At 45.6% G+C, this 20,809-nt stretch overlaps 1 protein-coding gene and 1 long non-coding RNA gene across 9 annotated transcripts in view; both read right to left on the bottom strand.

Annotated features, from left to right (window-relative positions):
* LOC135914802 (protein 5NUC-like) overlaps window positions 1–20,809 on the bottom strand; it is a 348,591-nt gene that overhangs the window by 218,699 nt on the left and 109,083 nt on the right. For all 7 annotated transcript variants that reach the window (XM_070538301.1, XM_070538303.1, XM_070538307.1 and 4 more), the window contains 2 exons: window positions 11,010–11,103; window positions 7,289–7,426 (listed from right to left, as the gene is read on the bottom strand). In XM_070538301.1, coding sequence (XP_070394402.1) covers window positions 7,289–7,426; window positions 11,010–11,103 — 232 coding nt within the window. The remainder of the gene's footprint in view (window positions 1–7,288; window positions 7,427–11,009; window positions 11,104–20,809) is intronic.
* On the bottom strand, window positions 13,877–20,634 carry LOC135914722 (uncharacterized). Of its 2 annotated transcripts, none has more exons than XR_011514784.1 (4): window positions 20,387–20,634; window positions 17,990–18,072; window positions 17,156–17,374; window positions 13,877–13,954 (listed from the first exon to the last, which is right to left on the bottom strand). It is a non-coding gene; the product is annotated as an uncharacterized lncRNA (long non-coding RNA). The 2 variants fall into 2 exon arrangements; XR_011514785.1 differs by having other exon boundaries at window positions 13,940–13,954; window positions 17,152–17,374.

Here is a 20,809-nt window from a genome sequence, read left to right as displayed (position 1 = left end):
AGCTTTCGTCTGCGTCTTCCTCCGTAACATATCTGGTGGAGGTGGATGTTCCCTGTACCTCGTCACGGAGCTTCGCAGTGGACGGTACGTCGAGCCTTCCTTCATGGCTCCCGGCGACGACAACCCGACTCCGCCGGCTCCGACACCCGCTGCCACCTCGACTACCTACATCACTCTCCCCACTCCCCATGATCCTGGCGTATTCTCGGGCAAAGATGGGGAAGACGTCGATGACTGGATCAGCCTGTATGAACATGTCAGCCGCAATACCCGGTGGGACCCTACTATTATGTTCGCCAATGTAGTATTTTACCTCGGTGGCACACCTAGAGTTTGGTATCGCCCGCACGAAGATGAGCTCACCAGTTGGGATTCACTTAAGACACAGCTTCGAGACTTCTTCGGCAGCCCCTACGGTCACCAACTTGCCGCGCAGAAGGCGCTTTCCGGCCGTGTGCAGACGTCAACAGAGCCCTATATCACCTACATGGCGCAAAGTTGACACCCACATGAGTGAGTCCGACAAGGTTGCCCACATCCTCAAAGGCATTGCCGATGACGCCTTCAACTTGCTCGTGTGCAACAACGTAGCGACGGTGGATGCTATTATGAAAGAGTGCCGCCGCCTGGAACTCGCTAAAAGCCGACGTATAGACCAGCAGTTTGCCCGTCTGCCCAACACCCCGGCGACATCTCCCTGCGCCGACACTCCTCGTCCCAACAACACTGCCGATGTTACCAGGATCGTCCGGCGTGAGATCGAGGCCGCCTATCCGGCTGCCTTCGACTCCAGTCCCACCAAGACATCTGCAGTCACGGTCTCACTGATCCAGGCAGTTGTCCACCAAGAGTTCGAAAAGATGGGTCTTCACACCATCTGCTCGGCCCATCGTCCTGATACCCGCCCGACTTCTTCGATTCAGCCCCGTCCCGCATCTTCTTACCCACCACGTTTCCGCAACCCATCTGAATGGCGCACTGCTGACGACAAGCCCATTTGTTTCCACTGCCATCAAATCGGGCACATTTCTCGGCACTGTCGCAGTCGCTGGAGTTGAACGCTGAACGAGGCCTCTGCATTCTCGCTTCTAATCGACCTTCTCACAACGCCTCCCGTTCTGGCCCATGTCGATCCTTCTGCGCCTACCGAAGTCCGTACTGATGCCAGTGGTCACGGAATTGGCGCAGTACTGGCACAACGCCAGCGTGGCCACGACCCAGTTATCGCTTACGCCAGCCGGCTCCTCTCGCCCGCTGAGAGCAACTATTCCATCACTGAGCGTGAGTGTCTGGCTCTAGTTTGGGCGGTTGCGAAGTTCCGCCCATACTTATATGGCCGACCCTTTTCCGTTGTCACAGACCATCACGCGCATTGCTGGGTATGCTCATTGAAAGACCCTACAAGAAGACTTGGTCGCTGGGCCTTACGCCTCAATGAATATTCGTTCTTTGTCACCTACCAATCTGGCCGACTACACAAGCCCGCTGACTGCCTGTCTCGCTGCCCGGTAGACGAGCCTGACGACGCCGACAGTAGTACAGCCGACGGCATTTTCTCTGTGTCTGCCTTCGCTAACATCGCCGATGAGCAGTACCGAGACCTATCGCTGCGAGTACTCATCGAGCGTCTGCGCTCTATACCTACCGACGCATCCGTTCGCCGATATGTCCTCCAGGGCGGCATTCTGCACCGAAGGAACTTCCTCCCTGATGGCCCTGATCTTTTTCTTGTCGTGCCAAAACATCTACGACAGACTCAGCTCTTTGAGATGCATGACGCGCCCACTGCAGGAAATCTTGTGCTAAGCCGCACGCACGACTGCGTCCGCCGCCGCTTCTATTGACCTGGTCTCGCTCGCTCCGTCCGACGCTATGTTGCTGCCTGTGATACCTGCCAGCGTCGGAAAACACCTCCGATGCTACCTTCCGGTCATCTACAGCCGATCACCGTCCCTGTGGAACCGTTCTTTCGTGTTGGATTAGACTTCCTCGGTCCCTTTCCCACGTCATCATCTGGGAACAAATGGGTAGCCGTCGCAACTGATTACGCCACCCGATACGCTATCACGCGAGCTCTCCCTACCAGTTGCGCCACTGACGTCGCGGACTTTCTCTTGCGTGACATTATCTTAGTGCATGGCGCCCCGCGACCACTGCTTACTGACCGTGGTCGTAACTTCCTCTCGAAAGTTATCGCCGACATTGTGCGTTCCTGCTCTATTCAACACAAGCTGACTACCTCATACCATCCTCAAACCAATGGCGTGAGAGAGCGGTTAAACCGTACCCTTACCGACATGCTGTCCAAGTACGTTTCGAAGGACCACCACGACTGGGACGTTGCCCTTCCTTACGTCACATTTGCTTATAATTCTTCTTGGCACGACACCTCCGGATTTTCTCCATTTTGTCTACTCTACGGTCGCGAACCGACCTTGCGCCTTGACACGGTACTTCCTCCTGCTGCGATCTCAACAACCGAGCATGCGCGCGACGCCATCGCCCTCGCCGACCATGCACGCTAGCTTGCCCGCGCTCGACTGACGGACTCCCAAACCACGCAGCAGCGTCAGTACAACGCCCGCCACCGTGACGTACAGTTTTCGCCTGGTGCACTCGTGCTCCTGTGCTCGCCCTCTCGTCACGTCGGACTTGCCGAGAAGCTCCTTTCGCGATACACAGGGCCTTACCGTGTGCTGCGCCAGGTGACGCCTGTGACGTACGAAATTGCTCCTGTAAGCTCAACGTCGTCATCTACTCTATCATCTACTGATGTCGTGCACGTCAGTAGGCTCAAGACCTACTACACTGCTTCAGACTCCGGCATTTATTTGCTCCGGGACGGCGCTTTTGCCGCCGGAGGTAGTGCCACGGGTTAGTATTTCCACTGACGAAGAGCCGAGCAGTAAGAAGACGACGACGACGATTAGAAGCTAGCGCGGGCTCTTGCCTCTCTGCCAAGCGCAGCGTTTTTTATTGTAAATATACTTGTTCATAGCTTTTCGTCTGCGTCTTCCTGCGTAACAATATCATAATGACATCGTTGTGTGACCCTTAAGCTTTTCCTTCCAAATTAAAGGGGTTCATTGGACCTGGGCACGATGGATCAGTTCGTTGTATTCATGTAAACTGCCAGTCGGCGAGAAAAAAATACAGCTGAAATTTACGCCATGCTTAGCAGCCTGGATCTGGAGTTTCATTTTATTACGCTGTCAGAAACTTGGTACCACCAGAGCTCGTTTCCCTGGCTGCTCCCGAACTACACTTTTACCACGGTAACGTTTATTAAAGGGGTATATTCTCACAAATTTGTGTACCTTTAATGTATAAGGTAAATATCAACCTTTACAAATTTAGTTTCTATTTAAGGTAAGTAGGCGTGCACCATAACTAGAGGTTACGACACTTTAACGTTTAGTATAGGCATACAGTATTGAGCGCCTTTGCCTAAATATAGGCTGCTTGCTACAGTATATCGATAGAACCATTAAAATGTTTACACAAAGCGGCTTGCTGGAGGTTCCAGATGTACCACCGCGCTGCGCATGCTCCGTATAGTCGGTCTTGCCTTATTAACGGGGACGCGGCTCTCCTTACTTCGGGCTTCTTTCTGCTTGTGCCTCTTCTTACGCGCTTCTTTCGGCAGCCGTATTAGGCAGCCTACAACCATGCGCGGAGAAATGTTCGCCGTCGCGGAGGACGCCCCTTTTCAGACGTTCTCCTTTTCGGGCGCTGCTATTACACGCTCTTGCGCTTCAGAATATTTCACGTGTCCACCTCGTGCGGTTTCCAAAGCAAAGTGTGTCCCTGTGTCCCTCTCAGTCTAAGAAAAGAAAAGAAATATTGCGTTCTGCAGGCAACTTAGACCTTACGGGTACCGCAACATCTCCTGTTCGACCTCCAGCATATGAAGTCAAAATAATGCCACCTACACCCCAAAATAGTCGTAACAAAGGTGAGCGCGGGAGCCACAGAATTTTTTTTTTTACTTTCGAATTGCATATTGTAAGTGACAGACTCATATTCTTTTGGATTACAATTGTGCAGCTGCTAACCAATAAATGAGGCAAATTTTCGCTTTGCCAACGTGAAGTGTTCCGACCAGTGGCTCGCGCTGTTGCTGTTTTTCTTCTCCTGCACGTGCATTTTTGTTTACTCGGTGGATTGCTCCTAAGGTATCATTTAGCACGCGAAAAGTAAAAAGAAAAATGAATTTCAGCTGACGCATTTTCTTTTTTTAATTTTTGCATGCGTAATGATACCTTTGGAACAATCCACACAGTAAGCGTAAATGCATACGCAAGAGGAGAAGAACAGCTACAGCACGGGTCAAGGGCAAAGCAAACATTTCCTTTATTAATCTCTGCAGGAGAGCAATGAGCTGGCTTCGGTCTGAAGATGACGTGACATCGTAGATGGAGCAGTGGAAAGCGTCGACGAGTGACTGATCAACCGCAGGGTCACAAGTAAGTGCGCCAAGGTCCGCAGAAGTAGAAACGGCAGGAGCGTCAAAGATGCAAAGGGTGTCGACCGGTTGAACAAGGCCTAGGCATTCACCGTGAAATGAAGCTAAAGGGCAGGCCGTGGGATTGTCGGTGACCATTTTCGTGACGCCACTGCGAAGAGTAAGAAGAGCGAAGGGCAGCGGAGAACATCGGCGGCGAATTGACACCTCAGAGGGCGTAAAGAGAACAGTGCCATCAGAAATAGCGGCACATGACACAGGCACAAGCCAGGAAGAGCAAGGAAGAGCGTGGAGGGACGGCATTGTCTTCGGACACAGTTTAACACTAGAAGGGCGTTTTTGATAGTGTCAAGGTCGGGAAGTGCAGAAAGCTCGAGTTCGGCGCGACAACAGTCAATAACGGCGTTATTATTTGCAAAGAAGTCCCAGCCTAATATAATGTCATGGGAACCCGAGGGCAGCATGACGAATTCGACGGTATACAGTAGACCTTGAATGAAGATGCGAGCAGTTCAGGGAGCGAGAGGCGTTATATGTTGAGCGTTCGCGGTTCGAAGGGAGAAGTCGGAGAGAGGCGTCAAAACCTTTCGTAGCGTGCGGCAGAGTTCGGCGGAAATTAGGGATACGGCGGCTCCTGTATCTACAAGTGCCAGGACGGCGATTCCTTCGACAGAGACTTCGATGACGTTGGCTGGAGAGGGACGAGGACTTGGGCATTGCGACGTGGACGCAGTTCGTGCCTCGGGAACTGCGGCCATCAGTTTTCCTGCTCGGTGGACATGGGACGGCGCCGCATCGTAAAAAGCGAGCGACGACGGGGAGATGGCGAGCGGCGGGTAGAGGCGGTTGGCCGGTCAGGGGAAAAGGAAGAGGTAGGAAGGCTGGAAAACGAAGAGGAAAACAGAGCGGGGAAAGGTGGCGCTCGCGGGATGTTCTGAAGAGGAAGCATGCAACGACGACAATAGCGCGCCACGTGACCAGCACCACCGCAAGCAAAACATATCGGGCGGTCGTCGCAGGTGCGCCACTGGGGGGGGGTAAGGTCCGAGTCGTGGTTGAGGATTAGGAAAATGCTGTCGGTTGGGTAGTTGCATAGGCAGAAAATGCCGTTGATCATGAAGCGGCATAGACGGCGGCAAAAATGTCGGTGGTCGATGCACAGGTTGTGGCAAGGGCGTTTGTGGACGAGATCGGGAAACTGCTTCAGCGTGAGAGGTGCCGTGACTGGTGTCCGCTCAGTCGCTGGAAGAACGGCTTGAGATACTTGCTCTTGAATGAAGTCGCAGATCGTAGGATGCAAAGCAGGTGGTGGTTCCTGAACAGAAGATATCAAAGATAGCTGGCGGGGACCTCTGCGCGAACGAATTCCTGAATTTTTACGAACAGAGCAGCATGGTTGTCGTCGACTGCAAGGCTTGACATGGAGTCAGCGGGCGGGGTGGGACGTCGGGTGTGAAGCCGTTGCCTACGCAACTTGTAACTCTGGCACAATTCTATCACTTCAGCGACAGTGTGAGGACTCTTCGATAATAACATTTGAAACGCGTCGCCCTGAATACCCTTCATTATATGTTTGATCTTCTCCTCCCCTAACATTGACGCATTCACCCGTTTGCAAAGGTCAACAATGTCTTCAATGTAGCTCGTGAAGTTCTCTCCGGCCTCTTGGGATCGTGTGCGCAAACATTGTTGTGCACGAAGCTTTCGCACTGCTTGCCGACCAACAGCTTGGGTAAAGTTGGTCTTGAAGACCAACCACGAAATGAGGTTGGCTTCATGGTTTAGGAACCATAGTTTCGCAACGTCCGTAAGATAGATTGCGACGTTTCTTAACTTGGTAACATCGTTCCACTGTTTGTCGGCACTCACTCGCTCACAAGACGAGATGCAATCTTCAACGTCTTAGCCATCTGTGCCGGAGAAGATAGGGGATCTCGCTGACGCAAGGCACCGGCACAAACCAAGGTGGCCGGCGCCGTTAGAGGAGCTGGAGGAGTGCGTGCGTCGTCGGGCATAATAGGGGGCAGAGTGCGACTCCGAAGTTCCAGGATTGTCGAAACACAGCCCGTCCACCACTTGCTAAGAGATTTATTAGCAACGGACGCGAACGGGTAGCCGTTACAAGCGTTCGACGAAAGACAGCAACCACGAGCTCATGCCGGTAGCGATGGTGCTGTGGCGTAGGCAGGCTACTCTTCTTCGTTAAAAATTGTATCGAAAAGTGTATTGAAAATTAAATCACTTGCGTTGTGAATATCGTAAACCTTTGCTATCTCATTTGCCGCTATATTTCCGTATTTACATACTACCATTCATACTACTCCTTTCCACGCATAATATTACTGGTATACATTCACAATCATTCAATAAATTTCCCTAGAGGTGACTCAGCGCTTTCTCCGCCTCGGCTTGTGTGTAGTGTAGCTTTCGCTCTGCACTTTCAAGTATAGATTTCAGAAATGCTCAGCAGATTATTCTGTTGAAAATACCTCAGGTGGTAAAAAGTATACTGGAGCCGGCGTTTATGGTATTTTATAGCTGCAGTGAAGATTGGGGCATTAAAATGCATGAAGCTATCTTCTAATATCTGTCATGTGCCACCAATCCACTCGTGTAATTCTCGCACTGAAGGTCATTACACGAAAGGACAGGTAGGCGAGTGGGAAATATAATCGAACTATGCAATGTATCAAATCGAAGCAATATGAATGAACTGAGTGCAGAGATAAACTGAGACAAATAAACATTGATGTGTGCAAACTTCTGCATCACAACACATCATGGTTCGGATGGCGCGAACGCAAATGTGTAAAAGAATCTCACGATGGCATCGTGCTTCATGTACGACACAATGGCAGCGAAGTCCTTCGTGGGCAGCGAGCTGAACCAGGTGGTGCCCTGGAAATAGTCGCCTGGATTCAGGAAGAGCACGTTCTGTTTCCGTGACTTCACGGCTGTTACCTGTACAGAGAGGATGCGCGTAAGAGCGACTTTTCTTTTTTTGCCAAAAGACCGTTCGTAAGACAGCATTTTGCGGCAATATAATTCTTTTAGCAATAGAAACCTTTATATTTACTATCACGAAACAAGCAAGTTTCCCGTCACAGATTTCATTAAGGCGTCATTAAACAAGTACAAATTTATGTTCGACTTGGTAAAAGCTGCTCTCCATCATTCCATATTAGAAGGTGACACTCAGCACCAGTGCAGGTTGTGAAATATTTAAACGGTGTTGTAGTTTCATATTTAACTTCGTCACCAAATGCTGGCTTGAAGTCATCGACAACATGTGATGTCATAGCACAGAGGACATTTTGCTGAGATGTTCCAATTAGGCTACGTATGTTGAGCTTTCGTATAAATATAAGGGTAAGAGTGCTGTGCCTACGTGTGATAGGCGCGGCGATGCCTTATAGAAAGCGAGTCAGTCTGTGAAGATGCCATGATGCACCCATCTAGGCACCAAAGCTGAAGATGGGTCTGTGTTCACAAATGCTGGCGTTCGTTAGTGCTGTTGCCACTGGAAGCGCACATTCGCTAATAATATGTCCAGCATGAGGACTGGCTGAAATTTTCTGCTCAGAAGAATTCATGATTCTAAAAGGTTCATGTGAATACCTGCCCCGATTCTTAGAAGCAAGTATTACATTAACTCATTCAGACGTTTGCCAGCATTTTTCTAGGCTTAAGAGGATTAAGATTTCCATGTCTAGCAAGCTGTGACTAGCCGAAATATAAATCAGTGCTCAGTTTTTTCACAATACCGTAATCCCGAGTACACTTCGGCTTATCAGATCACTCCCATGCCTGCCGCAGCAGCACGTACGAAAAGAGCATTGCGTCAGGTGCAATTATAGAGAAATTATCCAAAAGCACGAAACTGGCAAGTTAAATTTTACACAAGAGGTAGGGAAAATGTTTCACGCGATGCATTCAGGTAATGTTGACAACACCTACAATGCATTTTAGGATATCTTCAAAGGTTTTTTACCAAGTTAACTTTCTTGTTAAAAGACGCCAAAGAAACAGAAAAATTCGGAAAGCATGGGTAACGCGTGACCTCTATCAAGAAATGAGAACAACAGATAGGCTCTACAGGCAGTTTCTCAACACTTGTAATCCTGACGACTTGACCATTTTCCAACCATACCAAAACAAGCTAAGCAAGAAACTTTGCATTGCACGTAAAGAGCCCATCTCTTTCATGGGTGTCAAGAATGCGCCGAACGAACTACTTTGAGTCAAATTAAATACACTACTACGTCGCGGTAGTGGTCGTAGCTGCATATTCTACCTTACCATTAAGGGTAATCGTATGCATGGGGCCGATCTGGCTGATGCTTTCAATGCATTCTTTACAAACGTGAGTACATCGGGTAGTTCCCCAGATGCATGTCTATATGTGAACATTAGGAATGATAAATGTTTATTTCTGCAGCCAGTCACAGTACACGAAGTGATTTCAATTATCACAAATTTAAACAACAACATCAGTAGATATATCGACGAAATTCAAATAATACCTGTGAAATATGTCGCATGCATAATTGCCCCAGTTTATGAGAAAAAATTTAATACATATCTGACTACATCAAAATTTCCAATAAAACTGCAAATTGTGAAAGTGGTAGTGCTCTTTAATAAGGGGAATCAAAATGACTTGGGTAATTACCGACCGTTATCTATCTTGCCAATTTTTTCCAAGACTATCGAGAAAATAATTCACTGTAGGGTCTTGAACTTCGTTGAAAGCTCTAATGTATTAACACCTCACCAATTTGGGTTCTGGGAGAACATGTCAAGAGAATTTGCCTTGCTTCACAAAAACGAATATATTTTAACAGAATTTCAAAGGAAGAAAATAGCGATTGGCTCATTTGTCGACTTCTCCAAGGCTTTTGACATGGTGAATCATGAAGCTTTGCTGGATAAGTTGTCTATTTATGGTATACGTGGGTGCGGGTTACCTTTATTGCAGTCATATTTATCCCATCGGCGACAAGTTGGCCAAATCAATAACTCACGATCACATGTTCTTCCACTGCTTTGTGGTGTCCCACAAGGCAGCATATTGGTGCCCTTGCTATTTACCCTATATATAAATTACATTGCTAATATTGTTCAGAATGCGGAATTTATTATATATGCGGATGGCACTAGCATCTTTTTTTTTCTTGTGGTAGCATCGATCATCTCATCTTTAATTGTAGTGATACTATAGTTCAGCTACAACATTGGTCCTCATATATCTCTAAGAAGAATAACGAAAAGAAAAACAAAAGCAGTGTTCTTCCGGGCCAAAAATAGCCCAGTGCTTCTTCATGCAGATATTATTTTAAACTCTCAGCCTGCAGATATTGTTCACTATTTTAAATGCCTCGGTCTGACATTTACTGCACACATATCCTGGGAATCCTATGTGAACTTACTAGTAACAAATCTTGCTCGGATAACTAAAATAATTTGTCGTCTCAGATACATACCCTCCACAAAACTTAAAATAGTTAGTTATAAGTCTCTTTTCTATTCACATGTTAACTACTGCCAACTTGCCTGGGGTACAACTACATTCATCACCATCATCATTAGCGTAGTTACGCCCACTGCAGGGCAAAGGCCTCTCCCATACTTCTCCGACAACCCCGGTCATGTACTAATTGTGGCCATGCCGTCCCTGCAAACTTCTTAATCTCATCCGCCCACCTAACGTTCTACCGCCACCTGCTACGCTACCCTTCCCTTGCAATCCAGTCCGTAACCCTTAATGACCCTCGGTCACCTTCCCTCCTCATTACATGTCCTGCCCATGCCCATTTCTTTTTCTTAATTTCAACTAAGATGACATTATCTCGCGTTTGTTCCCTCACCCAATCTGCTCTTTTCTTATCCCTTAACGTTACACCTATCATTCATCTTTCCATAGCTCGTTGCGTCGTCCTGAATTTGAGTAGAACCCTTTTTGTATGCCTCCAGGTTTCTGCCCCGTAGGTGAGTACTGGTAAGACACAGCTATTATACACTTTTCTCTTGAGGGATAATGGCAACCTGCTGTTCATGATATGAGAATGCCTGCCAAACGCACCCCAGCCCATTCTTATTCTTCTGATTATTTCGGTCTCATGATTCGGACCCGCCGTCACTACATGCCTAAGTAGGTGTACTTTCTTACCACTTACAGTGCCTCGCAACCTATTGTAAATTGCTGTTCTCTTCCGAATTGTTAAACATTACTTTAGTTTTCTGCAGATTAATTTTTAGACCCACTCTTCTGCTTTGCCTCTCCAGGTCAGTGAGCATGCATTGCAAATGGTCCCCAGAGCTACTAAGCAAGGCAATATTTACTCCCCAGCTAAGAAAAATGTAGTAATTGGCTCTGTGTTTAGGTGGTTGAGCTTTGCACCACCAGCTGGCGCCACAAACCTGGCCGCTCGCATTTACGCCCCCGACCATGCGGTAATCCGCCCAAACCGCCCCAGTTTGCTGGAACAGCGGAGACGCTAAAGGTCTCTAATATGAAGAGAGTTCGACCGTGCGAAAATCTTACGTAGGCATAGTGACGCATCAATCCACCGACACATTTCTTGCCTTGGTCCAACTCCGGCGTGCACTGGGTACCACTCGGCGATACTTCGGTCAGCCTAAAGGTCGAAACGCGTAAATGAGTTGTTAAAGGAGCTGGCAAAGAAGGCGATCAATTTTATTTTCTAACCACTACTTGAAATCAAGGAGACTAAGAGATTGCAATGAGAGTTCTGCGAGTGAAATTTTACACAGAATAGTCAACAGTGACAAAAAGACGCAGTTTCGTCCAAAAGCAGGTAATTGATAGCGATGCCGAAGTACTCAACGACTACATCTCATCTGCTTCGTACGTTTTTGGCTATATAAATTGGAGGAAACACTCTAATAAGCGCGCATGCATAACATCTTTTTTAGCAAGCAAAATTCACGAAATACCTAAATTAGCCTTGCCAGGCATTGAATTGCCAATCCACAGAACTCACTCGATTGCCGCAAACAGCCGCTGCCAATGCAGGCGTGAAGCAGAGCATCAACAGAGAGAAGAGCCAGAGAGAAATTCAACACTGCCCCTGTTTAAGGCTTGGTCAGAATCAGCGGCTGGCGCTCAATACTTGTTGAGTATGGCCAACACCTCCTAGGTAGGTTTTCGGGCATGCGCGTCACGCGACGTGATGTCACGCCGCGCCGACGGGTTCGCTCCTGCTTGAGCGCAGTGCGTTGCGACTCATCCGCTGAATGCGTGGAACCGACTGGTTTCGCAAAGATGCTGTTCTTTTTTCTCTCATTTCAAATGATTGACTCTCTCACTTCTATTCTGCAGTAGCATTCCATAAAAACAATTCACACATGCTTGGACGGTGCATGAGAGGGGCTGCGATATTCAATTAGGAAAGCTGGACATGCTGTTTGCAGTATTAAGAGGTCGTGCGCTAAATCCGGGTGGCATTCCCTCAAGCATCTATTAAGAATTGCATTATCAACTAATGGAATAATATGCCCACTTGCTAAAATACACTCATACCGCAACCGCACTACGTGGCGTTTGTTTCGATTATTCGCAATGATTTACTGATAATATCATCACCACATTGCAACAAGAGTATTGAAAATGGCATGATTTGCAAATTCAGCACCAAAGGGCGAGTGCCCTAAACTGTATAGTTGCTCTACATCAGATTCAATACAAATTACTCCATTTTTCAGGTCATACATACAAGGTTGTTCAAATAGTTAGTGAAGATTTGAACACATCCAAAGCAATCACAAATATACGCAATATAAATTGGATGCATACTGATTCTTTAATGCAGGATGTTCAGTTATTCGTCGGAGCAACATTCAAATGCGTTCGGTTTTTAAACCCTATACATCAATATCGTAGTGTTCACATAGAGTGCATCAATACGGAGAGCAGAGCAAGGAAACTCTGTATACAATTAGAATGTGAGGGCACTCGACTGCACGCAATAAGCGCAGCTTTTATTTGCCGTCAGGAGCACACAATACAGATAACAAAAGGAAGCTAGTCAGAAGAAAGCCGTTAGTGCATCGCATTCAGAAGGATTCTTTTTAACCTACAAAAAATCCGTGATATATGCAAATTAGTTTTCCAAGAAAGTAAATTGCCAATATTATTTTTCAGTAAATATAAGTGCTTTCCCTTTTTTTTGTACTCTTCTGTCCAAACAAGTGCAAGGTTATTCTTCTACTTGCAAAGGACGCTAAAAAGTACGTTGGTTGCACAGTTTGCTAGCAATCTCGCTAACTGCTACACGATACCTGTACTGATGAAATTCTGCATTTATGAAAAACAATCGCTCGTATAGAGGCAAACAGCGACAATAAAAATAGCGATGTCATGAATGCAATAAGTTCGCGACGCTTTGTATTGTTTGATAACTTCACCAACACGAATTACATTCACCTACAAACAAAAGTACGTGCTTAGGAAAAATAGAAACATGAAGACAATATAAATGTTTTGGCTTAGTGTGAGCCCCGAAAACGACTTGCAGGGGCGCTGTGAGCACCGCTCGCGTGACGTCAGGCCACGGACTCGCGCCTGTCGTCTGCTGCAGTTCGGGCGGTGCCCGGGCGCATTATTCAGTGTTTCCGTTTGGTCTCCCAAGTTCCGTGTGCTTGCATACTTATGATGGTCACCTCAAATATATTTTATGCGAAGCATATTACGAGGGCTCAACCCAGCTCCTCAGGCGCGGCGGTGACCATGAAATCACGTGACACCGTGACGTCACGACAGAGGAGAAGTGGCTTTGGCTCAACTCTTGCAAGACGGGCTGGGTGGGAATCGAACCAGGGTCTCCGGAGTGTGGGACGGAGACGCTACCACTGAGCCACGAGTACAACGCTTCAAAGCGGTACAAAAGCGCCTCTAGTGAATGCGGTGTTGCCTTAGAAACGCGCTGTTTCTAAGGCGTGCGTCTCTTGCTCAGGCGCACATTTCGTTGCCCTTACAAAAAATGTTGTTGGGAATCCATTGATTTTCCATCGATATCTTATTGTACCATCAACAGAAAAATTGTGGAAATTCCATTGGCATTTGATGGAGGATTTGTTGAGAGATTATGGAAAAGTGGCCACCGTGAATCCATTGTATTTCCATTGGAGTATTATGGTGGTGTATTTCTATGGGGTCTCCATGGTATTTTTATTGTGTTGTGTTTTCATGGGATCTTCATTGGATTTTCATTGTACTATTTTTCCACTGGGTTGTCATTGTATTGCGCAGCATCTTCATAATGTTGTCATTGCATTCAGTCCTCAATGCAATGACTTCATGTAAAATAATGCTTACTGAGGCTGAATATGAGGTGCAGCCAGCAGTAACAAATAAGAAGGCATATGAAAAGGCATGGTCTTACTTCATTTTATTTATCACGAAAGAAGCAAGGATAGGCTCTTCTTGATGTACAGAACACTGGCTCCTGGAAACTGAGCAGGTGTATCCTGAAAACATATGAGTAAATGAAACAATGTGCAGCTTTAGCAAATTAAATTAGCAGGCAATAGTGATTATTTAAACCACAAAACTAAGAAATAAATATCTACTAGAAGCTTTCATGTTTAATCCATGTACTACTGATGTTCTGCATAAGGAGCTATAATAACAGTATAAGGAGTCATGGTAAATGTGGCAAGAGCTTTGTACAAGCTGCTAGACAAAAAGTATACAAGTGAGCTTCTATGCAGATTAAACTAGTTTCATGCTCGAATTATCTGCCCAAAAAATCCTGTAATATTTTGGTTTTATCCTTGATTAAGTGTTATTACAAACAGCATTATGCTTTAAATTATCTGATGGTCACTATGGCAATGCAAAGCTTGAACATAGCAAGTGAAAACATTGCATATGGAATTTACTACTTCCTGTCACCCTTTAATTGATTTAAGAGAAAACATTCATCTTTAATGTAGGTGCAGCCTGCTGCTTACACATGACAGCAGTGGTGGTCAGACATGCAGCAAATGAACTAAATCAGCTCCATGCTCAACGTGACTGTCACACGAATGTGATGGGGCTCTTCCTCTCTGTGCATTCACTAAGTTCCTGCTAGAGTGAACCTTTCATGCAACATATACATTTGACACTTTATAATAACAATAAGCGCTAGGTTAACCCAAGAAGTCTTGAAAAATAGTGCAGGTTTTTCTTAGTAAAGAAACAAAGCTATAAGATAGCCAGCACATAGCAAATCGCCGAGCATATATTAAAATGTGCCATCAGAAATAGCTGGTGCAGAAGTCGACCTAGGAATACATGGGTGCTATCTGGCCAGCTATGATCTTGAAGCAGCACACTTACATCTGACACGTACGCTTAGAAAGGGCATACACAAGCGCCAGACTGCAACTACTGCTTTATTGCTCAAAGACCCATCTTTTATAGTGTCTCTTGTGAAGCGTACATGCCCTGATGGCAGTGAGGTGTGACAAGAGCCAGGATAAAATGCACAAAAAACACAAATAAAGATGAAATTTTTGGATTTCCACTATGAATAACCAAAGTCCAAGATAGCAGCATGCTTCTTTTGAGAATGATACTGAGGGGCAACTGATACACCTATCTTTCCATTTGTCAATTTCTATTGCTTCAAGAATTTCCCGTTTGCTGTTTGTGTTCTCTGTGCACAACTTCCGTATCTTTCATTATGGGTTTGCAGCCACAATCCTTGCAATGAAACGCTCAGTGATCTGAATCTTTAGCCATGTAGTGATAATTGTGCTCAGTTAGCCTCGCACTCAAGGACCTGCCCGTCTGCCCAATGTATACCTTGTTACAGGACAGAGGGAGCTTATAAACCACTCTCTCTGAACAATTCACACAGGGCTTTCAGTGGTTGATTGCACAGGCACTTGTTCCTTTTTTCGCGCCATTCCCCTTTTTGCACAGGCTCGACAATCACAGAGGTGCGCAAAACATCACATCAATGCCAGCCCTGTGACCTATCTTTAGCAGATTTGGGAAATTGTGAGTACATAAGGCATGACCAGCTTGTAATGCCCTGTGACTGTGCGTGGATCCGCTCGCCTTTTCTGTCTTCTTATGTAAGCATTCTGCAACTGATCAAGAGCTTCGATGAATACCCAGAGCTCCTGAGGCAGGTTACCTGGTTTGTTAAGCTTGTTTCACATTTGTGATGGCATGTTTTTTGCAGTGTGTTAAGAAAGCAAGAGTGGACAGTCACCCTTTTCACAAGCTTTGAATGGGCCGAGTGGTAGGGAAGGACAGCTTTGTTGCTCCTTGGCTCATAAGACCAACAGATTTGATCAGAGGATACATATGCACCAAGGTCTAAAAACCTAATAAAACCGCTGATAGGTAGCTTATGTGTTAGTAACAATGACGTGAGGCATTTATAAAACACTGCATTGGTGTGTATGTTGGTATTATGAACCAAGGAGCAACAAATCTGTCCTTCCCTACCAATCGGCACATTCAAAGCTTGTGAAGAGGGCGATTGTCCGCTCTTGCTTTCTTAACGCACTGCAAAAATCATGCCATCACAAATGTGAAACCAGCTTCACAAACAAGGTAACCCGCCTCAGGAGCCCTAGGTATCCATCGAAGCTCTTGATACGTTTCAGGTTACTAAACACAAAAAAGTGAGCGGATCCACTGCAGTCACAAGGACTGTCAAGACAACGCAGTCATACCTTATGTACACACAATTTCCCACAATCTGCAAAAGATAGGTCAAAGGGCAGGCGTTGATGTAGTGTTTACCACACCTGTGCAGTTGTCGATCCTGTGCAAAAAGGTGAACGGCACAAAAAAAAGAACAAGTCCCTGTGCAATCAACCATCGAAAGCCCTATGTCACTTGTGCAGACGGAGTGGTTTATAGGATCCTTCTGTCCTGTAACAAGGCATACACTGGGCAGACATGCAGGTGCTTGAATATACAAGGCCAAATGAGCACATTTATCCCTGCACGGCTAAAGATACAAGTCATTTAGCCTATCATTGCAAGGATTGGGGCTGCAAACATGTCCTGAAAGATACGGAAGTTTTGCGCAGGGAACATAACAAACAAAGCAACAGAAACTGACAAATGGAAAGATAGGTCTATCGGTTGCACCTTGGTATCATTCTCTGAAAAAGCGTGCCGCTATTTAGACTTTGATTATTCAGGGTGGGAATCCAAAAATGTCACCTCTATTTGTGTTTTTTTTTTGTGTTTTACTCTCGCTCTTGTCACACCTCACTGCCATCAGAGCACGTGTGCTTCTCAAGTGGCACTACAAAAGACGGGTCGTCTTTAAGCAATATTGTAAAATGTGCAGTCCAGCGCCTGTGTATGTCCTTTCTATGTGTACGCGTATGTGTCAGATGTAAGTGTGCTGCTTCAATATCATGGCTCACCGACTAGCCCATCAGTATCTTTTAAGCAGCTGTGATCAATCTATAGCTCAACCAATCATTTCTTTTATCAGGCCTCTAAAATTTGTGCATAACTTTGTGGCCATAATGTAAATAATGAAAGAAGGGAACTATTTGTTTTTCTACACTAAATATTAGGAACACTTACTATACTTTATCCAGTTGCTAACAGTACAGTTTGTACAAATAGCCTTTCTTTAACTTATATGCATGTTCTGATTTCATTATTTAAGACTACATGACTATTAAAATAGCGTACACACCTACCGGTCTCCACGCATACAGTGTTGAGGGCCTCCTCTTGAACCGTCTCGCCACGTAGGCAGCTCTTCCCCCAAGCAGCGGCTTGCTGTGGAGCCCACCATCAGTAAAGACGTGGTGCAAAAGTGCCCTGACGAATTTTCCACGGCCACTGGTACAGTCACAGGCCTGGCTCAGCTGATCGAGGATGTTCTTATCAATCAGCGTCCGGCCACCAATGTCAACCTGTACACAGAAAATTAAGCGACACTTTAAAAGCTCACTTTTTATCACACAGAGCATAAAGGTGAACAATTTATCATCAAAAGGACAAGCCATAAATGACAGCAGAAGAAAAACAAATGTCTTGCAGCACCGTTGCATGGTTTGCATTGCAGAGGCATTTCTTTGACAGTTGCTTGCAGTTACTGACACTGACTGCAGCACATGTGCACGTGTGCGAACAAATATAAGTTGTTCAGAGGTGGACTTAGTAGGTGCCGGCTGGTTGCCCACAGATATACAAGCTGTCGTCAGTGAGCGTGATCTCGTACACGATCATTGTTAATTATTGCTAAATAGCATACAGCACCAGCAACTTTCCTGCAACGGCTTGCTACCTGCCACCATGCTGCTCAGATATCAATTTTAGTCATAGTCACACATCGCAAGATCAACTGCAAATCTTTAAGTGATCCATACAGATCCCTTTCGCTATGTCAAGTGATTCCAGGGGCCAGAAGTTGGGAAACACTGATTTAATCTTGCTTTGTTCACGGAATCATTTCAAATGCACTATATTGCCAAAAAAGACAGCAAAAGAAAGAAGGGAGAACAACTGGCAGCACACAATAAGCGTACCTGTGTGCAAGCAATTACTGGTTCTTCTGGCTTGCTCTCGATGTTGAGGATTTTTCGTAGCCTCTTCACTCTCTTGCCAGCTTCTGCATAATGAGAAAGCAATACAACCGCTGAATAAAAGTAATATGTACTTCAACCATTTCAGCGATAAAGCACCAAATGCTACTTCCTTATGCAGCAAAATATCTCGCACTTAATAATGAATTTTGCGACCCTTCGGTTTTTGTGCATCAGTCACTGAAGCGTGACTTGGCGAGCCTGGCATTTAACATGAGTCGGATGCATGACACTTCGTGATAGTCGAGTGAAGCCGAGAAGCCTTCCATTAAAGTGTTGCAGGTCTTCACACATGCTGCACAGATAGTTTTGAATTCAAGAATAGGCATGTTTATCCACAAAATTATTAAAATTAATGGGTATTTCTTTCAAGCAGCAAAAGGGAACAAATCAGTATGATCAATACATCTAAGTTTTTTTAAATATGCTTCAGTATTCAATATTCCTCATAAATTCTAGTACGGACTGAATACTACCAGACCCATACACTGCTGCAGTGTGCTTTTTTGTCCCGAGTCATGGAGTTCCATACATAAACTGGCTAAAGGGCCTCGACACCTATACTTCCATAAATATTACAGGGCGTGTACACAGGAACGTTTGATGTGGAAGGGCATGTTCAATTGGTTCTTGTTATGTTAGCACTGTTTATTCGGTGTGGCAAAGTACATTCGCACATGCAGGGAAGGGCCTTAAAGATCCTTTTTTATATTCACAGAAACCATTAAACAGATGGTGTAAGATTGTTGCCTGCTGTTGATGTGTCACGCAAGTTTGCACTAGTATCAGACACAATGTGCCCTGCACTCTTCTCCAGATGCTGTGGATGCCACTATTTAAAGTATTTTATAAATGCAGTATTACACATCAGCTACACAGTGAAATGCCATCAATAACAAAAAATGTATATAAGTGCTTGATGCTTATGTAACCAAGTGTTTCTTGCTACCAGCTACTGTGTTAGCAATGTATTTTATTTATGTGACTGAATGAATTAGTTGAATATTTTTATTGTTCACTGCATATGTTTTAGGTATACTGAAATAGCAAGAACCGAATTCTTTTACCAACAGTTTTTCACAGGGCGGTTAAGAGAAAAACATTTCAAAAGAAAGTGTCTGATATTACATCTTTATGACAAGGCACTTTTCTGTGCGAACATAAAAGTAGGAATTTGGGTCAGTCCTCTGAAGGGAAAAATAACCCAGATTTGGTCTAAAGGTTGCATCTTTTCTCTCGTATTCAGAGGCTTGCATGCTTTAATAACCTTTTTTCTTTCTTTTTAGCAAGAAGGCATATATTTATAGTAACGCCGGATTAACAAGTCTTAATACACTACAGGTTTGAGTAAAATCTTGTTCTTTAAGATATCCAGAGCACACAAATAATTTCACAGAAATGATTTTGCAACATGAAAAAGATACCCAGGGCTGAGAGAGAAACTGGTGGCGTCAATCACATGCGCTTTAGGCATTTTTTTTCTACTTTTTTACAACACGGTAGCATTCGATTCGCGAACGATCAACCAGCCTGTTTTATAGGACGATCCGCGTTTATTAGACATGACACGATATCGGCCACGACATTTCTGCATGATTATTTGATGACAATACAAGGAAAAGACGGTCCGCCAATTCGATTTTCATATAAACGGCTGTGCATGGGTCCTGCTGCAACGGTAATACTTAAAACAGGGTCAAGCAAGTTAAACATTCAAATTCTGTGATTTTACTATCCAAAGCCACGATCTCACTACAAGGTACGCCGCAGTGTATTACAATTAAATTTGACCACGACCCCGATCTTTAACAAGCACCCATATCCAAGCACGAGCGTTTTTTGCATTTCGCCCCATCGAAATCCGGCTGCCGCAGCCGGAGTTGCACCTGCGGCCTCAAGGCCAGTGGTGCAACACTAAGCTACCGCAAAGGGTGGGGACGAGCATGACAACACAGGAACAGGCGCCCTTGTTTTAAGTGGTTTCGTGCATTTCAGTTCGCGATAAACTTGGCTACCGTGTAGTACAGACGAATAGGCCAGGCTGCTAAGTACACAGCTTAAACAGACATGACCCCACCTTGGCGCTTGATGGACCGAATGAGCATGCAACACGCTACACACGCACACGGGACCGGCCCGGCACGAAATGTTTTGAAACACCGACGCCGTGCACCACGCGTGAATCAGACATACAGCTCGGAGTGGTTGACTCACACAGCACGAGCGCCACAGGCGCAAGTCTGCCCGACGTACACCCAGAGACAAAAAAAGCGCCCCGCGACTTCTACGACACCAGTCAGAACATTGCCGATCAGTTATACAGACAAGAAACGTGCTTACCGTCGGGTCAGCCGGCGCTCCATTCTTCATGCACGCTTCCACGCAGGCCAGTCGGTGGCATACCTCCGCGTCAGCCAGTGGACGGACGGGCACATTCAGCTTTTCGTCTCCCAACGCTCTTGGCAAAAATGTCTCTTGTCGCGCAACAGCAGATCACAACGCACACGCATGCTTACAGCTCACGACGCACACAACGCGCACACGGTGACCACGCAAAAAAGCGAAATGGCGACGAAAACAAATGCCAAACAACCAAACACGCAAAAAAAGAAACAAATTTCAATGTTGCTTGTTAACTTTTGTACATTTCGCTAAGTTTGGTAAAAAACTTTCAAAAATATTTCGTTCGGGAAGAACTCCTATAATTTTTTTGCAAAGCTGTCATTTATACACAAAGTGTAATAAAATAAATTATGTTGCTGC

Source organism: Dermacentor albipictus, chromosome 5 (assembly GCF_038994185.2).
Source record: "Dermacentor albipictus isolate Rhodes 1998 colony chromosome 5, USDA_Dalb.pri_finalv2, whole genome shotgun sequence".
Taxonomy (NCBI): domain Eukaryota; kingdom Metazoa; phylum Arthropoda; class Arachnida; order Ixodida; family Ixodidae; genus Dermacentor; species Dermacentor albipictus.
Note: the sequence above shows the minus strand (reverse complement) of the source record. Positions and strands in the feature narration are given on the sequence as shown.